Source organism: Macaca fascicularis, chromosome 10 (assembly GCF_037993035.2).
Source record: "Macaca fascicularis isolate 582-1 chromosome 10, T2T-MFA8v1.1".
In the NCBI taxonomy this organism is placed as follows: domain Eukaryota; kingdom Metazoa; phylum Chordata; class Mammalia; order Primates; family Cercopithecidae; genus Macaca; species Macaca fascicularis.
The window spans coordinates 89094577-89111812 of NC_088384.1; the positions used below are offsets into that span (position 1 = coordinate 89094577).

The 17236-nt window shown below is 54.9% G+C and overlaps 1 protein-coding gene across 1 annotated transcript; it reads left to right on the plus strand.

Annotated features, from left to right (window-relative positions):
* Window positions 1-1681: 1681 nt before the first annotated feature.
* BPIFB2 (BPI fold containing family B member 2) lies at window positions 1682-16743 on the plus strand. Its single transcript, XM_005568712.4, has 15 exons — window positions 1682-1802; window positions 4140-4233; window positions 5928-6032; window positions 6901-7047; window positions 8539-8599; window positions 10131-10191; window positions 11317-11408; window positions 11696-11881; window positions 12121-12174; window positions 12616-12786; window positions 13363-13430; window positions 13577-13622; window positions 14319-14382; window positions 14727-14803; window positions 16370-16743. The coding sequence occupies exons 1-15, from the start codon at window positions 1694-1696 to the stop codon at window positions 16409-16411; spliced, it is 1377 nt and encodes a 458-aa protein (XP_005568769.3). The 5' UTR covers window positions 1682-1693; the 3' UTR covers window positions 16412-16743.
* The last annotated feature ends 493 nt before the right edge of the window (window positions 16744-17236 follow it).

Genomic DNA, 17236 nt, shown 5'->3' on the forward strand with positions numbered 1-17236 from the left:
TGCACATGTGTACATGTGACTATGCACACACAACCACACACATGTATCAACACACACAATCCTCATCCACACACGTGCATGTACAAATTCCTTCATGGGCACACACAGTTCCTTAGATCCCATATAGTCAAGGCAGAGGCTGGCGTTTGTAATGTAGAAAGAGACGGTGGACGAATCCATTGTGAATGGAATGTGCATTTGGAGAGGGGCTGGGGTGTTAAGCTGCGGGGGTGGGTCACGCACACTTTCTCTTCTGTTCCCTACTGAGTTAGGGCTCAGTTTGTCACTGGGATCAGGGCTCAGCATGTGATCAGGGTCAGAGCTTGGTAACTGGGGTCAGCACTCAGTGTGTGAATATGTGACAGGGTCAGGGCTGTCAATGAATGACAATGGTGCTCAGGTAGCCTTCTGCCCCTCCTAAAAGGGTCATGTTTCTGAGACAGCTTGGAGGTACCAGGCTTGAGGGGTCATTGTAGCCATCCCCCTGCCTATGGGAGGGGGGGTGGGGTCCTCATGGGCCCCATCCTCCCAGGCCTTGGCTGGGCATAAGGGTACCCTCCTAGAAGTGGCTTTCCTTCCAGAGATCTCCTGGCCCCTAAGGCCATAGCTGCCTAGCCCCAGGGGCTTGTAGTGGTTGGGAGCTGGGCCCGGCTACTGGCTACGTGGCAGCCCCAGCACACATGTGGGATGAGACACTTTGGCAAAGGCCATGTTTACAGGGAAAACACTTGCAACCACAAGCAAACTTGCCGCTCCCTGGGTCCCTTCCCAGTGGACCCTGCACATTGGGAGCCTTATAAAGTAGCCTCTGCATCTGCCTGCCTGGGGCAGAGGAGGGCTACCCTGGGGCTGAGAGTTCACCTGTCTCAGGAACCACCTGAGGTAGGCACGGGGTTGGGCTGGTACTCCACCTCCGAGGAGTCTCAGCTTCTTTATCTGTTCAATGGGGATGCTACTTCCAGCCACCCCCTGCAGAAGTGTCCTTCCATCCCTGGCCTTTCTGTGGGACCTGGGCAAGTGCCACCATCCTGGGTCTCAGCTGACCCACCTGAGCAGCAGTCCCTCATTCCTGCCTGGCTCCCTCTCCCTGAGTCAGACACAGATCTGCCTACTTGGCCAGACTGCGTCAGGAGTGGATGGGGGCCATGTGAGAGGCCTACTCTTAGGCCATTTCTCACCTGGCCAGGAGGGGATGAGGACAGGAGCCACCCTGGATCTTCCCCTGGCTGAGTTTGGACAGCTGGACACCAGGCTGGGCTGTCACACTGGGCTGGGCTCCAGCATCAGGTGACACAGTCCTGGGTCTCTTCTTAGGACAGGAAACTACCCTCAGTCTCCCCATTTGGGAGGCTCACCATCCTTCTCTGCCATGGCTTGGGTCCTGCACCTGGTCCCAGTCCACTGTGTGGCCCTAGGCAAGACCATTTCTTCTCTGGGCATTGGGGGTCATTTCCAGAAAGGACTCTCCCATGATTCCTGAAGAAGCAAGCAAGGCAGGGTGATGGTTACCAACGCAGAGATGCAAAAACGATGTCTGTGGGCCTGGGGTAGGGCTGGGATCACCAGTCAGGGCTTGTTCCCTCCAGGCTGGAGCGGGCTTCGGGCGGCTCAGGGGTGGGCTGTTCTGGCTGAGCTCCCTGATGCTCGTTTCTACCCCAGCCCACAGATCCTGTGGCCAGCGGCCAGGGCAGCCATGGCTTGGGCATGTAGGCTGGGCCTGCTGCTGGCACTGCTGCTGCCTGTGGTCAGTGCCTCCACGCCAGGCACCGTGGTCCGACTCAACAAGGCAGCATTGAGCTACGGTAAGGGGTGTGCCACCCAGCGAGTGCCTGCGAGCCGGTACATGCGTGCACAATCCTAAGTGTGTGTGCTAATCCATGAACTCAAAAGCCCCATGATCATGACCCAGATTTTAACCGGAAATTGTGTCCCTGGCACCCAGACAGTGCCGGACACACGGCACTGCTCAACAAATGCTTATTACATAAATGCGTGAGGGGGAATACGTCACGTGGCCAGTGTGCAAGTGTGCACACATGATCTGCTCACGTGCTTTAGTGATGTGGGCATAGGTCGGTTTGAGGGGCTGTTTTTACCTGTGTGTGTCTACTTATGAGTTTGAAATTTCATAGAGTTGTGCCCACGTGTGTACTTAAGTGTTGGGGAGGGTGCAAGCCCGTGACGCTGCCTGGATGTGTGTGCACAGGTATGGATGTGCACCCTGGGTGTACAGGTTTGCGTATGTGGTGTGTGCACGCACACGTGTGCTTGGGAGAGATCTGTCCAGCACCGTGATGCAGGGAGTGTTCTAAAGTATAGCCCTTCTGAGCTCCGTGTGAGAGAACCATCTGCTCTCTGGGTCCCACTTGTGTGAGGGCTCTGTCTTATGGCTTTGCTGCTAGATCCTTCCAAGTCTTGCCCCAATCCCCTACGGAGGGCACAATGAGGAAACTTAGGCCCAGGGAGGCACAGACATTGCCAAGGTCCAGGACGCCAGCACAAACATGTTTATTCACCTTCAGCTGCCTCTCGGTGAGAATTTGGTTTCCCACCAAAGCCGGAGATCAGAAGCTGTTTCCCCCAAGGCCAAACACAGATGATTGTGTGAGAAAGTCAGGTCAGACAGTAGATGGGACTTTCAGTGGCCCAGGACACGAAGCAGGGGCTCAGGGAAGTAGCAGGGTTCCCCCACCCCTGGGTACACGCAGCCTTCCAGGACCTTGTATCCGGGCTGATGGGCAGGCAATGAAAAGGGTCAGTGATCCGTGCCAGAGCGTGACATGGAGCCATTCATGGATGCCCGCAGGTAGGGCCATGAGGTCCGCGCCCTCTGCTGCCTTCCTGCCCTCTGCCTGTCCTGTGCAAGCCTCCTGTGTTCCCAGGGAGCCCTCCCCCGCTTGCCTGCCTGTGTTTGTTCTTGGCAGAAATCCGGCTGGAGGCCCAAGCTGGATGCATTGCTCCCCAGGCTGGGCTTAGTGGCTACTTCCAGTGTCCTCCCCACCCCATCCTGCAAGCCCCAGAGTTCAAACCCTGTGTCAAAGGAGCACTGTAGATGGAGTCTGAGGTCTGGGTGTGAGTCCCAGCTCAGCTGCAGATGGTTAGGTGGGAGAGGGGTGCTGGGAAACGTGGAAACCGGCGCCTTTATGCTTCTTGTTGGGGGAGACTAAGACCCAGAGAGGTGCAGGGACTTCCCGAGTTCCCACAGTGAGTCTGAGCAGTGGGCAGTCCTCTTGACTCCTCATCTGAAGCTCACTTCCAGCACCATTACCTCTTATTTTAATTCAACTTCCGTTTAATGAGCACCTCTCTGGGGCCCAGCAGCACAGGTGAGTGAGGATGCCCAGAGGCTCGGGAACCAGGTCCCTTGTCCAAAGCCAGCTTCCCCCGGCCAGGTGCCCTCACCTCTCTGTAAACTGGGCATGATAGTAGGAAAAGTAGAGCACTCAGAACAGGGCCTGGCACTACAGGATCATGACATAAGTGATCGCTGCTATTATTACAAAAATAAATAGCAATGGTAGTAGCTAGCATTTGCTGTGCACTGAGTGTTTACAATGATCCTACGTGACAGATAACATTAGAATAATTGCAAATGTATAGATGGGGAAACTGAGGCACAGAGTAGCCACAGAGGCAGTGAGTAGCAGTGAGCACTGGGGTTTGAACCCAGGATCTAAGAGACTCTTGAGTCCTCAGCCTCCAGGTGAGGCTGTCCCCTCCCCTCCTAAGGGATGTCCCCCCTGCTCCCGTGGGTGCTTCCGCAGCAGGCCAGGGATGACTGGGACATGCTCCTTCTGCTTGGGAACTTAGGGAAGGCTCCCAGAGGAGGTGGGATCTGATTGAAACCTTGTAAGAGGGCAAAGGATTTTGTTGCTTTTGAAGGATGGGGTGAATCAGCAGGATTTTGAGAGGCAGAGTGGGTGAAGGAGGCCATGCCCAGGTGGAGAAGGCCTGGTGCGAGTGGCACACCCAAGGTGGGCTCATGGGGAGTCAGCTGCCCTCCGCACATGCTTGGAGCAAGTCTACCCCTTCCAGTCTGAGTACCCTCTGCCCAAGGTGCAGGGTAGATGGCAGGCAGTGTGTTCTTGCTACTTGGTGGTTCTCGAGGGCACCCTAACCTGTCTACCCTGGCCCCACAGTGTCTGAAATTGGGAAAGCCCCTCTACAGCGGGCCCTGCAGGTCACTGTCCCGCATTTCCTGGACTGGAGTGGAGGGGTGCTTCAGCCGACCAGGTGAGTGCTCCCCTTGTCCAGAGAAGGTGCTCCTGCCACCAAGTGGAGTGTTCCTGCTTGCCAGGTGGGTGCTTCAGTCCACTGGGTGTGTGCTCCTGCCTGCTGGGCAGGTGCTCCTATCCACGGGGCAAAGTGTTCCAGTCCACCAGATGAGCACTCTTCACTGAAGGTGAGTGCTCCCTCCCACCAGGTGAGTGGTTACAAGATGATTTAAGAGACGGACTCAAGGTAGAGATGCCGGGGCCTGGTGCCTCTGAATTAGTGAATTTCTGCCCTCAGAGGCTAAGACTGGCTCCTGGGTCCCCAGGGCTGGCAGGACCCTCTGTTTCTAGAAACTGGACACTGAATTTAGACACGAATCTGAGCCTCCCTTACCTCCACGCCACCCTGCTTAATGCAGAGACTAAAGACACAGGGAGGTGGAGCATCCCAAACTTAGACACCCCCAGGGCTGGTCAACAGCTGCCTTCCACATAGGAACTCGGGCTCACTACTGTCGGATCTTTGGGTTTCCAAGGGAAAATATACATCTAGAATCCATCAAATTTGGAAAGATAGCAACTAATTAAAAAACATTTAAAGGCCAGGCTTGGTGGCCCACACCTGTAATCCCAGCACTTTGGGAGGCTGAGGCGGGTGGATCACCTGAAGTCAGGAGTTCAAGACCAGCCTGGCTAACATGGTGAAACCCCATCTCAACTAAAAATACAAAAATTAGCTGGGCGTGGTGGCGGGTGCCTGTAATCCCAGCTACTTGGGAGGCTGAGGTGGGAGAATCTCTTGAACCTGGGAGGCAGAGGTTATAGTGAGCTGAGATCGTGCCATTGCACTCCAGCCTGGGCGACAAGAGAGAAACTCCATCTCAAAACAAACAAACACAAACAAACAAACAAAAAACATTTAAGACTTTAAGACCCTGGAACAGTGGGTGGGTGGTTAAAAAAACAAAACAAAACAAAAACACATCTGGCTTGGGGGCCACTAGTTTGAGATCCCTTAGGTAGAGCTGAAATGCAGTTCATGGCACGGTTAATAAAGGTAGAGAACTGGACATAAAGACCCAACGACCAAAGATGCCTAAATCACTTGTGGTCTGGCCACACAATGGATACCACATGGCTGTTTGAAAACAGCACCCATGGTTCTCATTTGTAGACACGGGATCGAACCCAGGATTGTTGCGTGTACAGAAGCAGCTTCTGTAAAGGGGACCTGAACTGTACTGTGCAGAAATGACTTTCATTTAGGAAATAAAAGACATTACAGGTTAGCGGGAGAGTGCTTGGAGCTTTGAAGTGGGGCGTTTCTGTTGCTGTAGGCTACGAGCTGCAGACATTGACTAGGATACCAGAGAGGATTTCTGCCTTCTGTGGTTCCTGAAGTTTTTCTTTTCCAACCTTTCCAATTTTCCAGGCAGGTGTCAGAAACTGTCAAAAACCTGAGCAATCATCTCACCCAAGTTCTACCCAAAGCGGGGGCCCCCTCTGCATGTTCTCCCTACCAGCTGGTGTCCCACCTTGGTTTGCATGCCCCGTGGTGATGGAGAACTCACCACCTCCCCCTCACCTCATGGTTCCAATTGTCAGAAAGCCCTTCTTTATAACATCGTGTGGGTATGACTCAGAGCACCCAGCTCAGAGTTGATCCCATGGTTTAATGGGGGCCATCCCGTCATCTTGATTACTATCCTGCAGGATCCGGATTCTGAATGTCCATGTGCCCCGCCTCCACCTGAAATTCATTGCTGGTTTCGGAGTGCGCCTGCTGGCAGCAGCTAATTTTACTTTCAAGGTGTTTCGGTGAGCGGATCTCCTTGTTAGGGGGTGAGAAGGGTTTCAGGGATGCTTTGAGGGGGCACAGTGAGGGGATGGGGGGTAGCAGCTCCTCCGGGACTCTCATCCAGGCCTCTTGACTCCCTGTCCAGTGCTCTGTCTCCCCTCACCCTTGGAGGGGAGCAAGATAGTGAGAGCATTTCTGAGAACCCTGCTCAACAGCTCTGCAACTGGGCAGAGTCACTTCACTTGTTTAGCCCTCAGCTTCCTCATCTGTAAAACGGGATGAACTTCTGCAGAGTGCCAATGGGTTCATTGCTGTGGTTATAATGACTGTCCTCCCTTTCCCAGGGCAAGGCATGTGAGAGACGCTCAATAAGCATAATGATCAGAGTTATTTTTGTGTGCCTGGCATCTTATATGTTACTGCATTTAATTTTCACATCGTGAGCTGTGCAGTCAGAGGGGTCTATTATCTTGCTCCTCTACCCTGACACTATGATTTTATGCATGCTTCCTATGGGCCAGGCTCTGTGATTATCTCACAGGAAACTCAGCACAGCCCTGCGACATAGGTCCCACCAACCTTATGTCCATTTTGCAGAAGAGGAAACTGAGGCTCAGCATGGTAAATGGCTGGCCCAAGGTCTCACAGTGAGAGGCTCTGGACAGCCAGTGCTCACACCCACTGCTGCAACGTCCATGACCCCAAGTGGAGTCTTGGGGCCGGGGGCTGTGGGCCTGCCCCAGGTAGAGCCATCTCAGTCTGGGAGCGGGGGGCCTCCTGGGCCAAGTGGAGGGCAGGCAGGGGCTGGGGAGTTTGTAAGATCTCTTGTCAGTCACGGTAGGCTCTGCCGGGCGGTGCTGCTTGGACTCAGGACTGTCCTCCCTGCAGCGCCGCAGAGCCCCTGGAGCTGACGCTGCCTGTGGAACTGCTGGCTGACACCCGTGTGACCCAGAGCTCCATCAGGACCCCTGTGGTCAGCATCTCTACCTGCTCTTCATTCTCAGGCCACGCCAACGAGTTTGATGGTAGTAACAGGTGGGTGCCTGGTGAGGGCAGGGCCACAGGAATCCTGGATGCCAAAGCTGTGCTGCTGTTTCCTGAGCTGCCCACTCAGGACTTTAACCAATGGCCACAAGGGCCTGAGAGGCCCCCATTATTGTGTTTGTTTTATGATGGAGTACACTGAGGCTCGGAGAGGGGGAGAGGCATGCCTGAGGTCACACAGCAAGTGAGCAGCCAGAACCTGGGATCTTTCCATCTCCTTGACAATACACTTTCCATTCCCTTTCCACCACTTGACAACACACACTAGCTATTAGCACACTCTTTGGGGAGAGATTTTGGGTGGATCAGACTGGCTGTTAGGACCTCGGAGACCCACCCCTCCTTACAGTGATGGAAGCCAGGCAGGGGCGGGACCCGCCAAGAGCGAGCTCTCTCAGGTGGCGGCTCCCTTCTGCATAAAGGCTGACCGCAGCTCCCGCCTCCAGAGCACCTGTGTGTGCTGAGCACTGTTCCAGGCCCTTTCGGTGGATCATTTCGTTTGATCCTCACAGTATCCTACCAGGTAGGTGTTAAGTATTTCCTGCATTTTACAGGAGAGCAAACGGAGGCCCAGAGCAGTTAAGTGACTTGCCTAAGACCACCAGCTGACAAATGGTGTAGCCAGATTCAAGGCCAGGCAGCCTGACTAATCCCATGGCTTGCAAATCCCCCTAGATGATGTCTGCACCTTCCCAATGTGAGGAGGGCTTGCTGAGGTGTTGAGCATCTTGGAGGCTTAGAAGAATGCAATGTTTGCATCAAGACTGAGCTTTTTCCCCAGAGAGGGGTGTGGCTGTATAAACCCATTCACACTTGTGTCCCATGATCATCATGTGTGACTCGTGACCCCTCGCTGTCCTCCCAGGCAAGGGATGCTTACAGCTTATTGAAGGGGAGATGAAAGCCAAGAGCCTTTGGAAACACAGACGCCACCCTCCTACCTCCCCAGGGAGCTGGTTCAGCGAGGTTGGGCTGTGGCTTGGATCGACATTTTTGCAAATCAAGGAACCATTGGTGCCTATGGAGCACTGTTGAGTTGTTTAAAGGGGAAACGGAGGCCCAGAGCCAGGAAGGTATTTTGTTAGGTGTGTCACAGAAAATTGGACCCAAAGCATGAAGCAGACCCAGGATCCCAGCTCTAGCCCCTAACCCAACCTTCACTAGGCTTAGAGTGGCCACGAAGCCAGCTGGCCAAGGTCACGGCCACGTCTAGCTTTTGCAACGCCCTCCCGGTCTCACTTGCCACATTCTTGGCCATTTCCAAACCTTGAGATAAATGACCCTCTCTTTTGAGACTCAATTTCCTTATCTGTGGGGCCAATTATGCCAGCACTGTGTGTGGCAGGTGGCAGGGCGTCGAATGGGATTGATGGACCTCCTGGCTGAGGACAGAGACTTCTCTTCCCAGACACGCGACTGTGCTGAGCGACGGGACCTAATATGTTTGGGGGCCCAGGAGCTCTTTCTCTGTTTCCCCCTCAGCACCTCCCACGCACTGCTGGTCCTGCTGCAGAAGCACATTAAAGCTGTCTTGAGTAACAAGGTAAAGGGCTTGCCGATTTCTCAGAAAGGAGGGCATGGCTTCACCAAGAAGGCACAGTGAAGAAAGAGTGGGATTTCAGGCAGCGGGTACTTTGCTTGGGATTAAAAAAAAAGAAGCCCCTTCATGGTCCCCATGAAGGCAGGGAAGAGGCTGGTGCCAGGGTCCAGGGGAGTGACGGGGAGATAGAAATGAGGGCAGAGTTTATGGGGTTGGAGGAGAGGGAGGTTCATTCTCTTGGGACAGCTCCAATTTCATGCCAGAGGGTGGAGTGGGGTTCATGGGCCTGTGGTGTGTGAAAAGAAGACAGAACGAGAGTGAAGGAGGGTGTGGGCATGGGGCCAGCTGTAGCCTGGATGGGTCCCTGTCCTTTCCAGATGTGCACTGTCTCTGCTTCTGGTTCCACATCTGTACTGAAAGAGACAAAGCCCCTCCTTCGTGGGGCGACTGCAGGCACAAAATGCATTAACATTTCAGAAGAGTTCGGGACAGTGGTTGACAGAGTGGGTGCTGCTATTATTATTGCTGTCTTAGCTCTTGTCATTGTCTGCATGGAGCTGACTTGGTGAGAGAGGGTAGCCCAGGGGCTAGGGTCCCACTGCCCAGGGGGAGCTCATTTTCTCCCTGCCCTATCCCATCCCAACCCCACTTACTGCTTTAAGGGGCAGTAGTAGAGACGAAGTCAACCTTCTGCGTGCCACCCCACGCCCCCCAGAGGGCGACTGCAGCATGCCCACCTTACAGATGAGAAAACCGAGGCTCGAGGGGCGAAGGTGGGGCAGCTCCTCTTGAGAGTCCTATGGGATGCCCAAGTGGACGGCTTGACTTTGCCTGTTGGTCCAGCCTCTTCCTCTCCTTGTAGTCCCCCTGCTGCCCTCATAGCCAGCCTCTTCTGGGCAAGGGGCTTCAGGCAGCACTGCAGGAAAGAAGACCCACCCTCTCCTCTTCCTCTTGACCTCGCCCTGCGCAGCCAGCTCTTGCCTGGTCGAGGCTGTGAGTGCCCCTGGCCTTGCAGTTCCTCCTCTGCCCCCATCTTCTATCACACGGATCCCAGCATAATATACTTATCTGGCTGCCCATGGTGCCCAGGGGAAACCTCTGTAGCTCCCTGGCCTGGCATCTGAAGCTTGGCTGGTCTGGCTTGCTGATCACTGCCTGCCCCTGCCTGGGCACCACCCTCCCACCAGCTGAGCTCCAAGAGTGAGCTCTGAGCCCCGTTGCAGCAGACTCCCTGCCTCAGTTGCTCAAGCCCAGCTGTGACCACCACTGCTGGGCTCCACGGCCCCTGTTCTTTCTTCGTGCCTGGGGACCTATGCTCACACTGCCATCAGCCTTTGGGCTGCTTCTCCTCTGTTTCTTCGGTGCCTGGAAGGGGTCCTAGGAGATGCCCACTGGCCGGTGGAGGAAGGGGTTCCAGGCATGGCGTACAGGTTGGGGAGGCTTTTAGACAGGGACTCTAGACCCCTCCCAGCCTTGTGCCCTCCAGCCTGAGGGCTGCCCTAAACCCAGCCTCCTTCTCTCTGTCTTACCACAGCTGTGCCTGAGCATCTCCAACCTGGTGCAGGGCGTCAATGTCCACCTGGGCACATTAATTGGTAAGATCTGGGAGCCAGGGGAGGGGGGTGGGGCCTCTGGGACCCCCTGGAGCCCCTAGGACCCTCCAAAGGTTCCACTCTGGATCACGATCGACCTCTAGGAGGGTCAGTTGTAGGGTGACTGAATTGTGAGCTCCCAAAACAGTATAATTATTCATGAAATCTGGGAATCTCCAAATTCTGGAACCAAAACCAAGTCTTTGATTCTAGAATCTGCATATCTTAGATCAAAAAAGCTGAAAAAAATTACAATTTTGAAATCATGAGTCTTAACATTGGAGAATCCAAGGACCATTGACACTTACAATCTAGAATCATTCTAGAATCTAGAATCCTCATTCCAAAGACCAGCTCTTGCCTCGGCCTCCCAAAGTGCTGGGATCACAGGTGTGAGCCACTGTGCCCGGCCTTGCCCTTTGAAACTTCCCTGCAAGAGTATTCTGAGGCTCAGAGGAGTTGGGCTCTGAGCTGTGCCTCCCTGAAGGCTGCTCGGAGGGTCTGTTAGGGAAGCTGGACTTCTGTGATCTTGCATAACTGGCTCCAGTGGGGTGTGCCCTTGGAGCTTCCATAGGAGACAGTGTGATGAGGTGGGGAGAGCATAGCTTTGGGGTCAGACTGACAAGGTATTACACTCCTGGGCAAGACGGAACCTCACCAGACTGTGTGTGCGTGTGTGCATGCATGTGTATAAAATAACCCTACAGGATTGTAACGAGGATTGAATGAGATACTCTAAGTCCAATGTCTGGACATTGATAAGTGAGAGCTCTCTTCTTTTTCTGTGGTTGCTTCTCACCTTTGTCAGGGGATATTTGTGCCTGAACTGGGCCCTTCTCCTTCCTTCTAACTTGGAGTCACTAGTCTTCCACCGAGGGGAAAAGCAGAAACCATACCTGTTAGAATTGTGTCTAAACTAAGAGTCAGCAGGCTGTGAGTAGCTTAATCCTGGCCGTGTGCACTTTGCCACTTACATTTGCTTATTCAGAGGCTTGCTCGGCTAATTTTGTGGCCTGGCTCTGGCTAATCAGGATAATCAGACAATAAATAAACTTTTCTGGATAGATGAAACGTTGGTGAGCAGTGCTAAATATGTCATCTTTTCTTCTCCACCCTGGTTTCATGAAGGCCTCAACCCCGTGGGTCCTGAGTCCCAGATCCGCTATTCCATGGTCAGTGTGCCCACTGTCACCAGTGACTACATTTCCCTGGAAGTCAATGTAAGTGCCTCCTGGCCAGCCCAGAGCTGGGGGCTTGCTGCCCCTGGAGTCCTTGGTGTTCCAGAAAATTCCTAAAGGAACGGGGGAGTGGGAAATGAGAGGAGGAGCTGGAACAGTGTCCCAGCCGGGGGCACGCCACACAGGCAAAAGTGTGAGCTAGACATATGGCATCTTGCAGGGGGTGGGGGGGCAGGGAGTGGCATCTAGGAGCCCAGGTGCTGCCATGGAGCCACCTCCCTGCTGAGGCCCTGCTGCTTTTCTCCCATTTCCCCCTCCTACCCCCACAGGCTGTTCTCTTCCTGCTGGGCAAGCCCATCATCCTGCCCACGGATGCCACCCCTTTTGTGTTGCCAAGGCATGTGGGCACTGAGGGCTCCATGGCCACTGTGGGCCTCTCCCAGCACCTGTTTGACTCTGCGCTCCTGCTGCTGCAGAAGTCCGGCGCCCTCAACCTGGACATCACAGGGCAGCTGGTGAGGGCCTGACCTGCAGCCCAGGGCCTGTGGGGCAAGAGCTCCCTGTGGCCCAGCCTAGGGAGACCCCCCAGAGGCCATATTGTGGGTGGGTGGGACTGCTAGAGTTGGCGCCACAGGGTGGCTGCTGGAAGGATTAAACAGGGGCTATGGGGAGCGATTGCTCGGGGGGGACAGTGGTGATCTATCTTGGGAGCAGCTGCCCTAAAACCTGTTGTGGCCTGGGGGGCTGATTTCAGAGGTCGGATGACAACCTGCTGAACACCTCTGCACTGGGCCGGCTCATCCCGGAGGTCGGTGATATTTCTGATCATTCCAGGGGTTGAGACAGGGGATGGGGGTGGGGGTTCTCCGGGTCATGGGATCTCTGCTGGGTCTTATCTGTCCCAAGTGAAGTTCAGCATCTGTCCTTAAACCTACTCCTCCATCTTGGGGAGGCTCCACCTTCTGCCCAGACATCACACTCTGTCTCTCCGGGCCTTCACTTGAGCAGTGTCTGCTGTTTGGAAGGTCTTTCTCCTCCCTTTCCCTTATCCTTCTTCAAGACCAAGCTCAGGGTCACCTCCTCGGGGAGACCCAACCCCCTCGTCTGGTCCAGCAGCCTGTGGGGGACCCACCTCTGTGCCCAGTCACATGCGGCACCATGGTGGCCCAATCAGCATTGGAGGAGTGACTGACCAGAGAGCCTGCCAGCCGCTGCCCCAGCAAGGCCTCCTCTGCCTCTGCCTCCCCAGGTGGCCCGCCAGTTCCCCGAGCCCATGCCCGTGGTGCTCAAGGTGCGGCTGGGTACCACACCTGTGGCCATGCTCCACACCAACAACGCCACCCTGCGGCTGCAGCCCTTCGTGGAGGTCCTGGCCGCAGCCTCCAACTCGGCTTTCCAGTCCCTCTTCTCCCTGGATGTGGTGAGTGCGGTGGGGCTGGCCGGAAGGCGGGCAACTGTCACGGAGACCTCCCTCCCTGCTGTGCTGTCCCCTCGTCTTTGCTCTACTCACACTAGTGTCTTCGCTGTTCCTTGAACATGTCAGGACACTCCTGCCCCGGGACCTTTGCATGTGCTGAGCCCTTGGCCTAGGACTCTCCCACCTTGGCTCTTGGCATGGCCAGCTCCCCCTCCTCTTCCAGGCCTCAGCTTAAATGTTGCAGCCTTGCTGGCCCACCCTGAGTAAGAAGGTCCCTTCAGCCTTCTCGGCACCTCCTCTCTGTGTTTGTGGCCCCTGCCACTCTCTGAAAGGATGGCTTCTGGTTACTGTGTTTACGGACCCCGTCTCCCACAGCTGGCGGCTCGTTCCCAGGGCAGGGAGCTGGTCTGTCTTGTTCACACTGTGTTGTTCCCAGCGTTCAGCGTGGGGCCTGGCGCATAGCGGGGGCTTCACAGCCACCTGCTGCCTGAATGAGTCGGGGGATGGGTGGGAGGCTGGGTAGCTGGTGCCCCCCTCGTGCCTCTGTGCCCTCTGACCCTGCTCTCCCTATACGCCCAGGTAGTGAACTTGAGCCTCCAGCTCTCTGTGTCCAAGGTGAAGCTTCAGGGGACCACGTCTGTGCTGGAGTAAGCGAGCCCACCTGGACCCAGCAGCCTCAGTGTGTTCTTGTGTGCAATGGGTCCACCACTGCCCTGGGTCACAGTGTCAGCCAGGGAGCCTGGGGGTGGGGAGGTGCCAGACCCTGTCCTGAATTCTCCTGCTTCTCTTTCAGGGATGTCCAGCTCACGGTGGCCTCCTCCAACGTGGGCTTCATTGATGTGAGTGTGGGGCTGCGGCCTCTAGAGACCCCCCTCCTGGGTGGGGCATGCTTTGAGCCTGGGGAAGCCATGTCTGTGTGTGTGTGCGGACCCGTGTGCTTGTGTCTGCCACTATAGTCAGGCTTCCCCAGGCTGCTTGGGGACAGTGGCCGGTCAGTCCATCTGCCTGATACTCTGCCTGGCAGTCGATGTTCTGTCACCCAGCCCTCAACCCAAGAGTCCATCGGTCAGTTGGACAATGAATGTTAGCTGTCCTTTCAGCCAGGTGATGTGACTGGGTCATCAGCCACTATACATCCACTTGTCAGCTGGCATGCCATCAACATGCCCCCCTTCTGCCCAGCTGTCAGTCTGTCTGTCTGTCGGTCATCTGTGTCAGGCAGTCTGCTGGCCAGTCCACCTGTGGGTCACACAGTGCGTGAGTGTCCACAGTCAGTGCTGTCCCTCAGCCTCCCATCCGGTGAGCACTGCCACTGGGTGTGATCCTGCGGAGGCAGAGCCAGCCCCGGAAGTGTTGCTGGGCCCCACTTGAACCCAGGACATAGGTGATCTGCCCTCCTCCCTCTGCCTCAGCCTTTGCCACCCATCCGTTGTCTATCTGTCTGTCTCTGTGTGTATTTATGTATGTGCCTTACTGTCCATCTCTCCTGGCCCCTCGGCTGGGACGGGCTTATCTCCCTGGCTCCGTGGCCACAGACAGATCAGGTGCGCGCACTGATGGGCACCGTTTTTGAGAAGCCCCTGCTGGACCATCTCAATGGTAAGCCCTGCCCTCCACCCCAGCAGGGCCCCTCTGGCCCCCTCCGTACCCCACATCTGCTCAGTGCTCAATCCCAGCCCCCTTCCCACTTTCCAGGCTCAGAGGGTGAGAGGGGGCCTCTGGAGTCTAGCAGCCCATGTGTGCATGCCCCTTGGCACACATCTGTGTAGCAGCTGTGTGATCTTCACCAAGTTCCTTTTTCTCTCTGAGCCCCAGCTTCCTCTTCTGTAAAATGGGTGTAATAATAATGGCATCCATCTCCCAGGTGCCTGTGAGGACTCAGTGCCGTGGTGCATATGAGGGCTTCAGCATAGGCTGGCTCCTTTCTTCTTTCTCGCCTGCAGCTCTCTTGGCCATGGGAATTGCCCTCCCCGGCGTGGTCAACCTCCAATATGTCGCCCCTGAGATCTTTGTCTATGAGGTGAGAGCCTTTGGGTGTGACCAGAGGGGCCTTCTTCACTCAGAGGGACTGAGTAAGGTGGGGGTCACCTCTCTCCCTCCCTACCTGCTGCCGCAAAGGCTGTGCCATGAATCCTTAACTGCAATGAAATGAAAAGTCCAGGATGCCAAGAGACCCTGGGTCGAAGGTTTCATTCTTCCTTTAGTCCTCATAAAATATCATACCAGGCCACACTCGGGGAACTGGGGCTTTCACTTATCCCATGATCCTGTGCCCTGGGATGGGCACAACCCCTTTGGTATCTGGGGCAGACGACAGTGAGACCCCATCTGCTTTGTAGACAAACTGTGCAGCCTGGGTGGGAGTAGAGAACTTCCTGAACTTTCTAAAATTGCTTTCCCTGGATCTGAAATCATGGGCCCAGGGTGAGATTCAGTCATAACACTGCCCAGGGTGAGATCTTACCTGGGATATAAAAGGAAATTCACTCAACAAGACATGTGTAAGACAGAAAGCTGAACCCAGGTCTCTCAAGCCCAATGTCTCAGGTGCTGTTCATACCCCATGAGTGTGACCTGCTGATGTAATTCCAGGGAGGATGCCCTTGTTCCTTAAGAACTACTGTCTCAAGGCACTTGGGTGATCCGCCCCCACGAGAAGGAACAATTGACACACAGAGGAGCAGGGCTATGTGGGAATTTCCCTAGGACTTCCCAGAACAGGCACGGTTAGTGGCTGACCCACCTTGGCCCTTGACCCAGCCACTGGGTCAGAGGTGACAAGTCCCTAGTCCAGTACTGTCCGATGGAACTTTCTGCAAGGATGGAAGTTTGTACTGTCCAAAGCAGCAGCCATGATCAGTCACAGGTGCATGTGGCTACTGAGCACTGAAGTGTGGCTAGTGCAACTGTGGACCTGACTTTTTTATTTTATTTCATTTTAATGAATTTCAGTTTAATTAGCCATAGGACTAATTAGCCATAGTCGCCAATTGTGGTTGCCTTATTGGACCACATAGCCCTACACTATGAGCTACATTGTGGCAGGAACTGGGTCTGGCTTTTTCTCTGCTGGTTCCCAGCACCTGCCACAGAACTTGGCTTGTAGTAGAGGCTTGATGAAGATTTACTGAATGAATGAATGAATGAATGAATGAATGAATGAATGAATGAATGAATGATCGGCAGCCCTCCAGAATGCTCCTGCAGTGGAGTGTAGCATAGGGGAGCTATGGGGGGGGCGTGCCTGACTCTGCTGGAGAGACTTGGACTTGGAGAAGATGCTCCATGGTTCTGCGCTCCCATTCATAAAGCATCAATGATATCCACCATCGGAGCAGCAACCAGTGCCTTCCTGGGGGGTCTCACTGCCTCCTCACAGTGCCCTTGTGAGGTGGAGCCTGTTACTACCCCCAAAGTGACAGACTGGGAAACTGAAGCCCAGAGAGGCAAAGGACTCTCCTCACAAACCGAAACAAGAATGGCAGAGCAGAACTCAGAGCCAGGCTACGGGGGCGGCTGGGGTCCTGCCTGTGCCTGTGCCTCCTCTGACCCTCTGACCTGGTCCATCGTTTCCTTTGCCCTTCAGGGCTACGTGGTGATATCCAGTGAACTCTTCTACCAGAGCTGAGGCAGGACCACTGGGAGGCCTGAAAGTGGGCCAGCTTACTGCTCAGGCGAACTTCTTATCTCAAGTTACTGGGGAAATTGAGACAAAACCATACTTAGTAATCACCAACAAGCTGGACTGCCCAGCTGGGCTGTTTTATCTTCCCTGAGTGCCTGGGTCTCCCTCCCTCACTTCTGCCCTATCCCTTCCTCCTCCTTTCCTCCACCCTCTTCCCTCACCTCCCCACTCCTTCCTCTGTCCAACCCCCAGGGGGAGCAGACTGCTCCTACAGGCTGTATAGACCTGCCCTCTTGCATTAAACAACTTCTCTTGAGCTGCAACTTTCAGCCAAACACAGCAAACTCTTTGTGTACCTAAGGCCAGTTCCCTACATGCAGTCTCCAGGTTCTGTCTGTCCCTGGAGCCACCAACGCTGCCTGGGAGAAGAAGAAGACATAACCACATCTCTGTCGATTACATCTCTGTTGATGACATCTCTGTTGACCGTATCACCTCTTTGCCTGGGGGAGCTCCTATTTTGAAAAAGGACCCTGGAGAGCCACACGGATGAGTCTGAAGTTAGAGCACCATGGTGGCACTTTGGGCACAGTGCCCCTTGCCTGGCGGCTTGCCCCATCTTGTAACTAGAACCTCATAGGAGCCCCATGAATCAGGCAGGCAGAGACTGGAGTTCCATTTTATGGATGTGGGGACTAAGGTCCACTGAGGAGGGGAATGCATGGTGTCTGAGAGCTGGATGGTGACACAACCTTCCTTCAATCCAGACATGAGCTGTCTGTGTCCCTCTCCCATTCTCTGGCTCCCAGAGCTGGACCTTGTCCCTGA

Coding starts and splice junctions, on each gene's coding strand:
- BPIFB2 (XM_005568712.4), top strand. CDS start 1,694: ATGGCTTGGGCATGTAGGCTGGGCCTGCTGCTGGCACTGCTGCTGCCT. Junction 8,600..10,130: donor AAGCTGTCTTGAGTAACAAG/GTAAAGGGCTTG, acceptor GTCTTACCACAG/CTGTGCCTGAGCATCTCCAA. Junction 14,804..16,369: donor CTGAGATCTTTGTCTATGAG/GTGAGAGCCTTT, acceptor TTTGCCCTTCAG/GGCTACGTGGTGATATCCAG.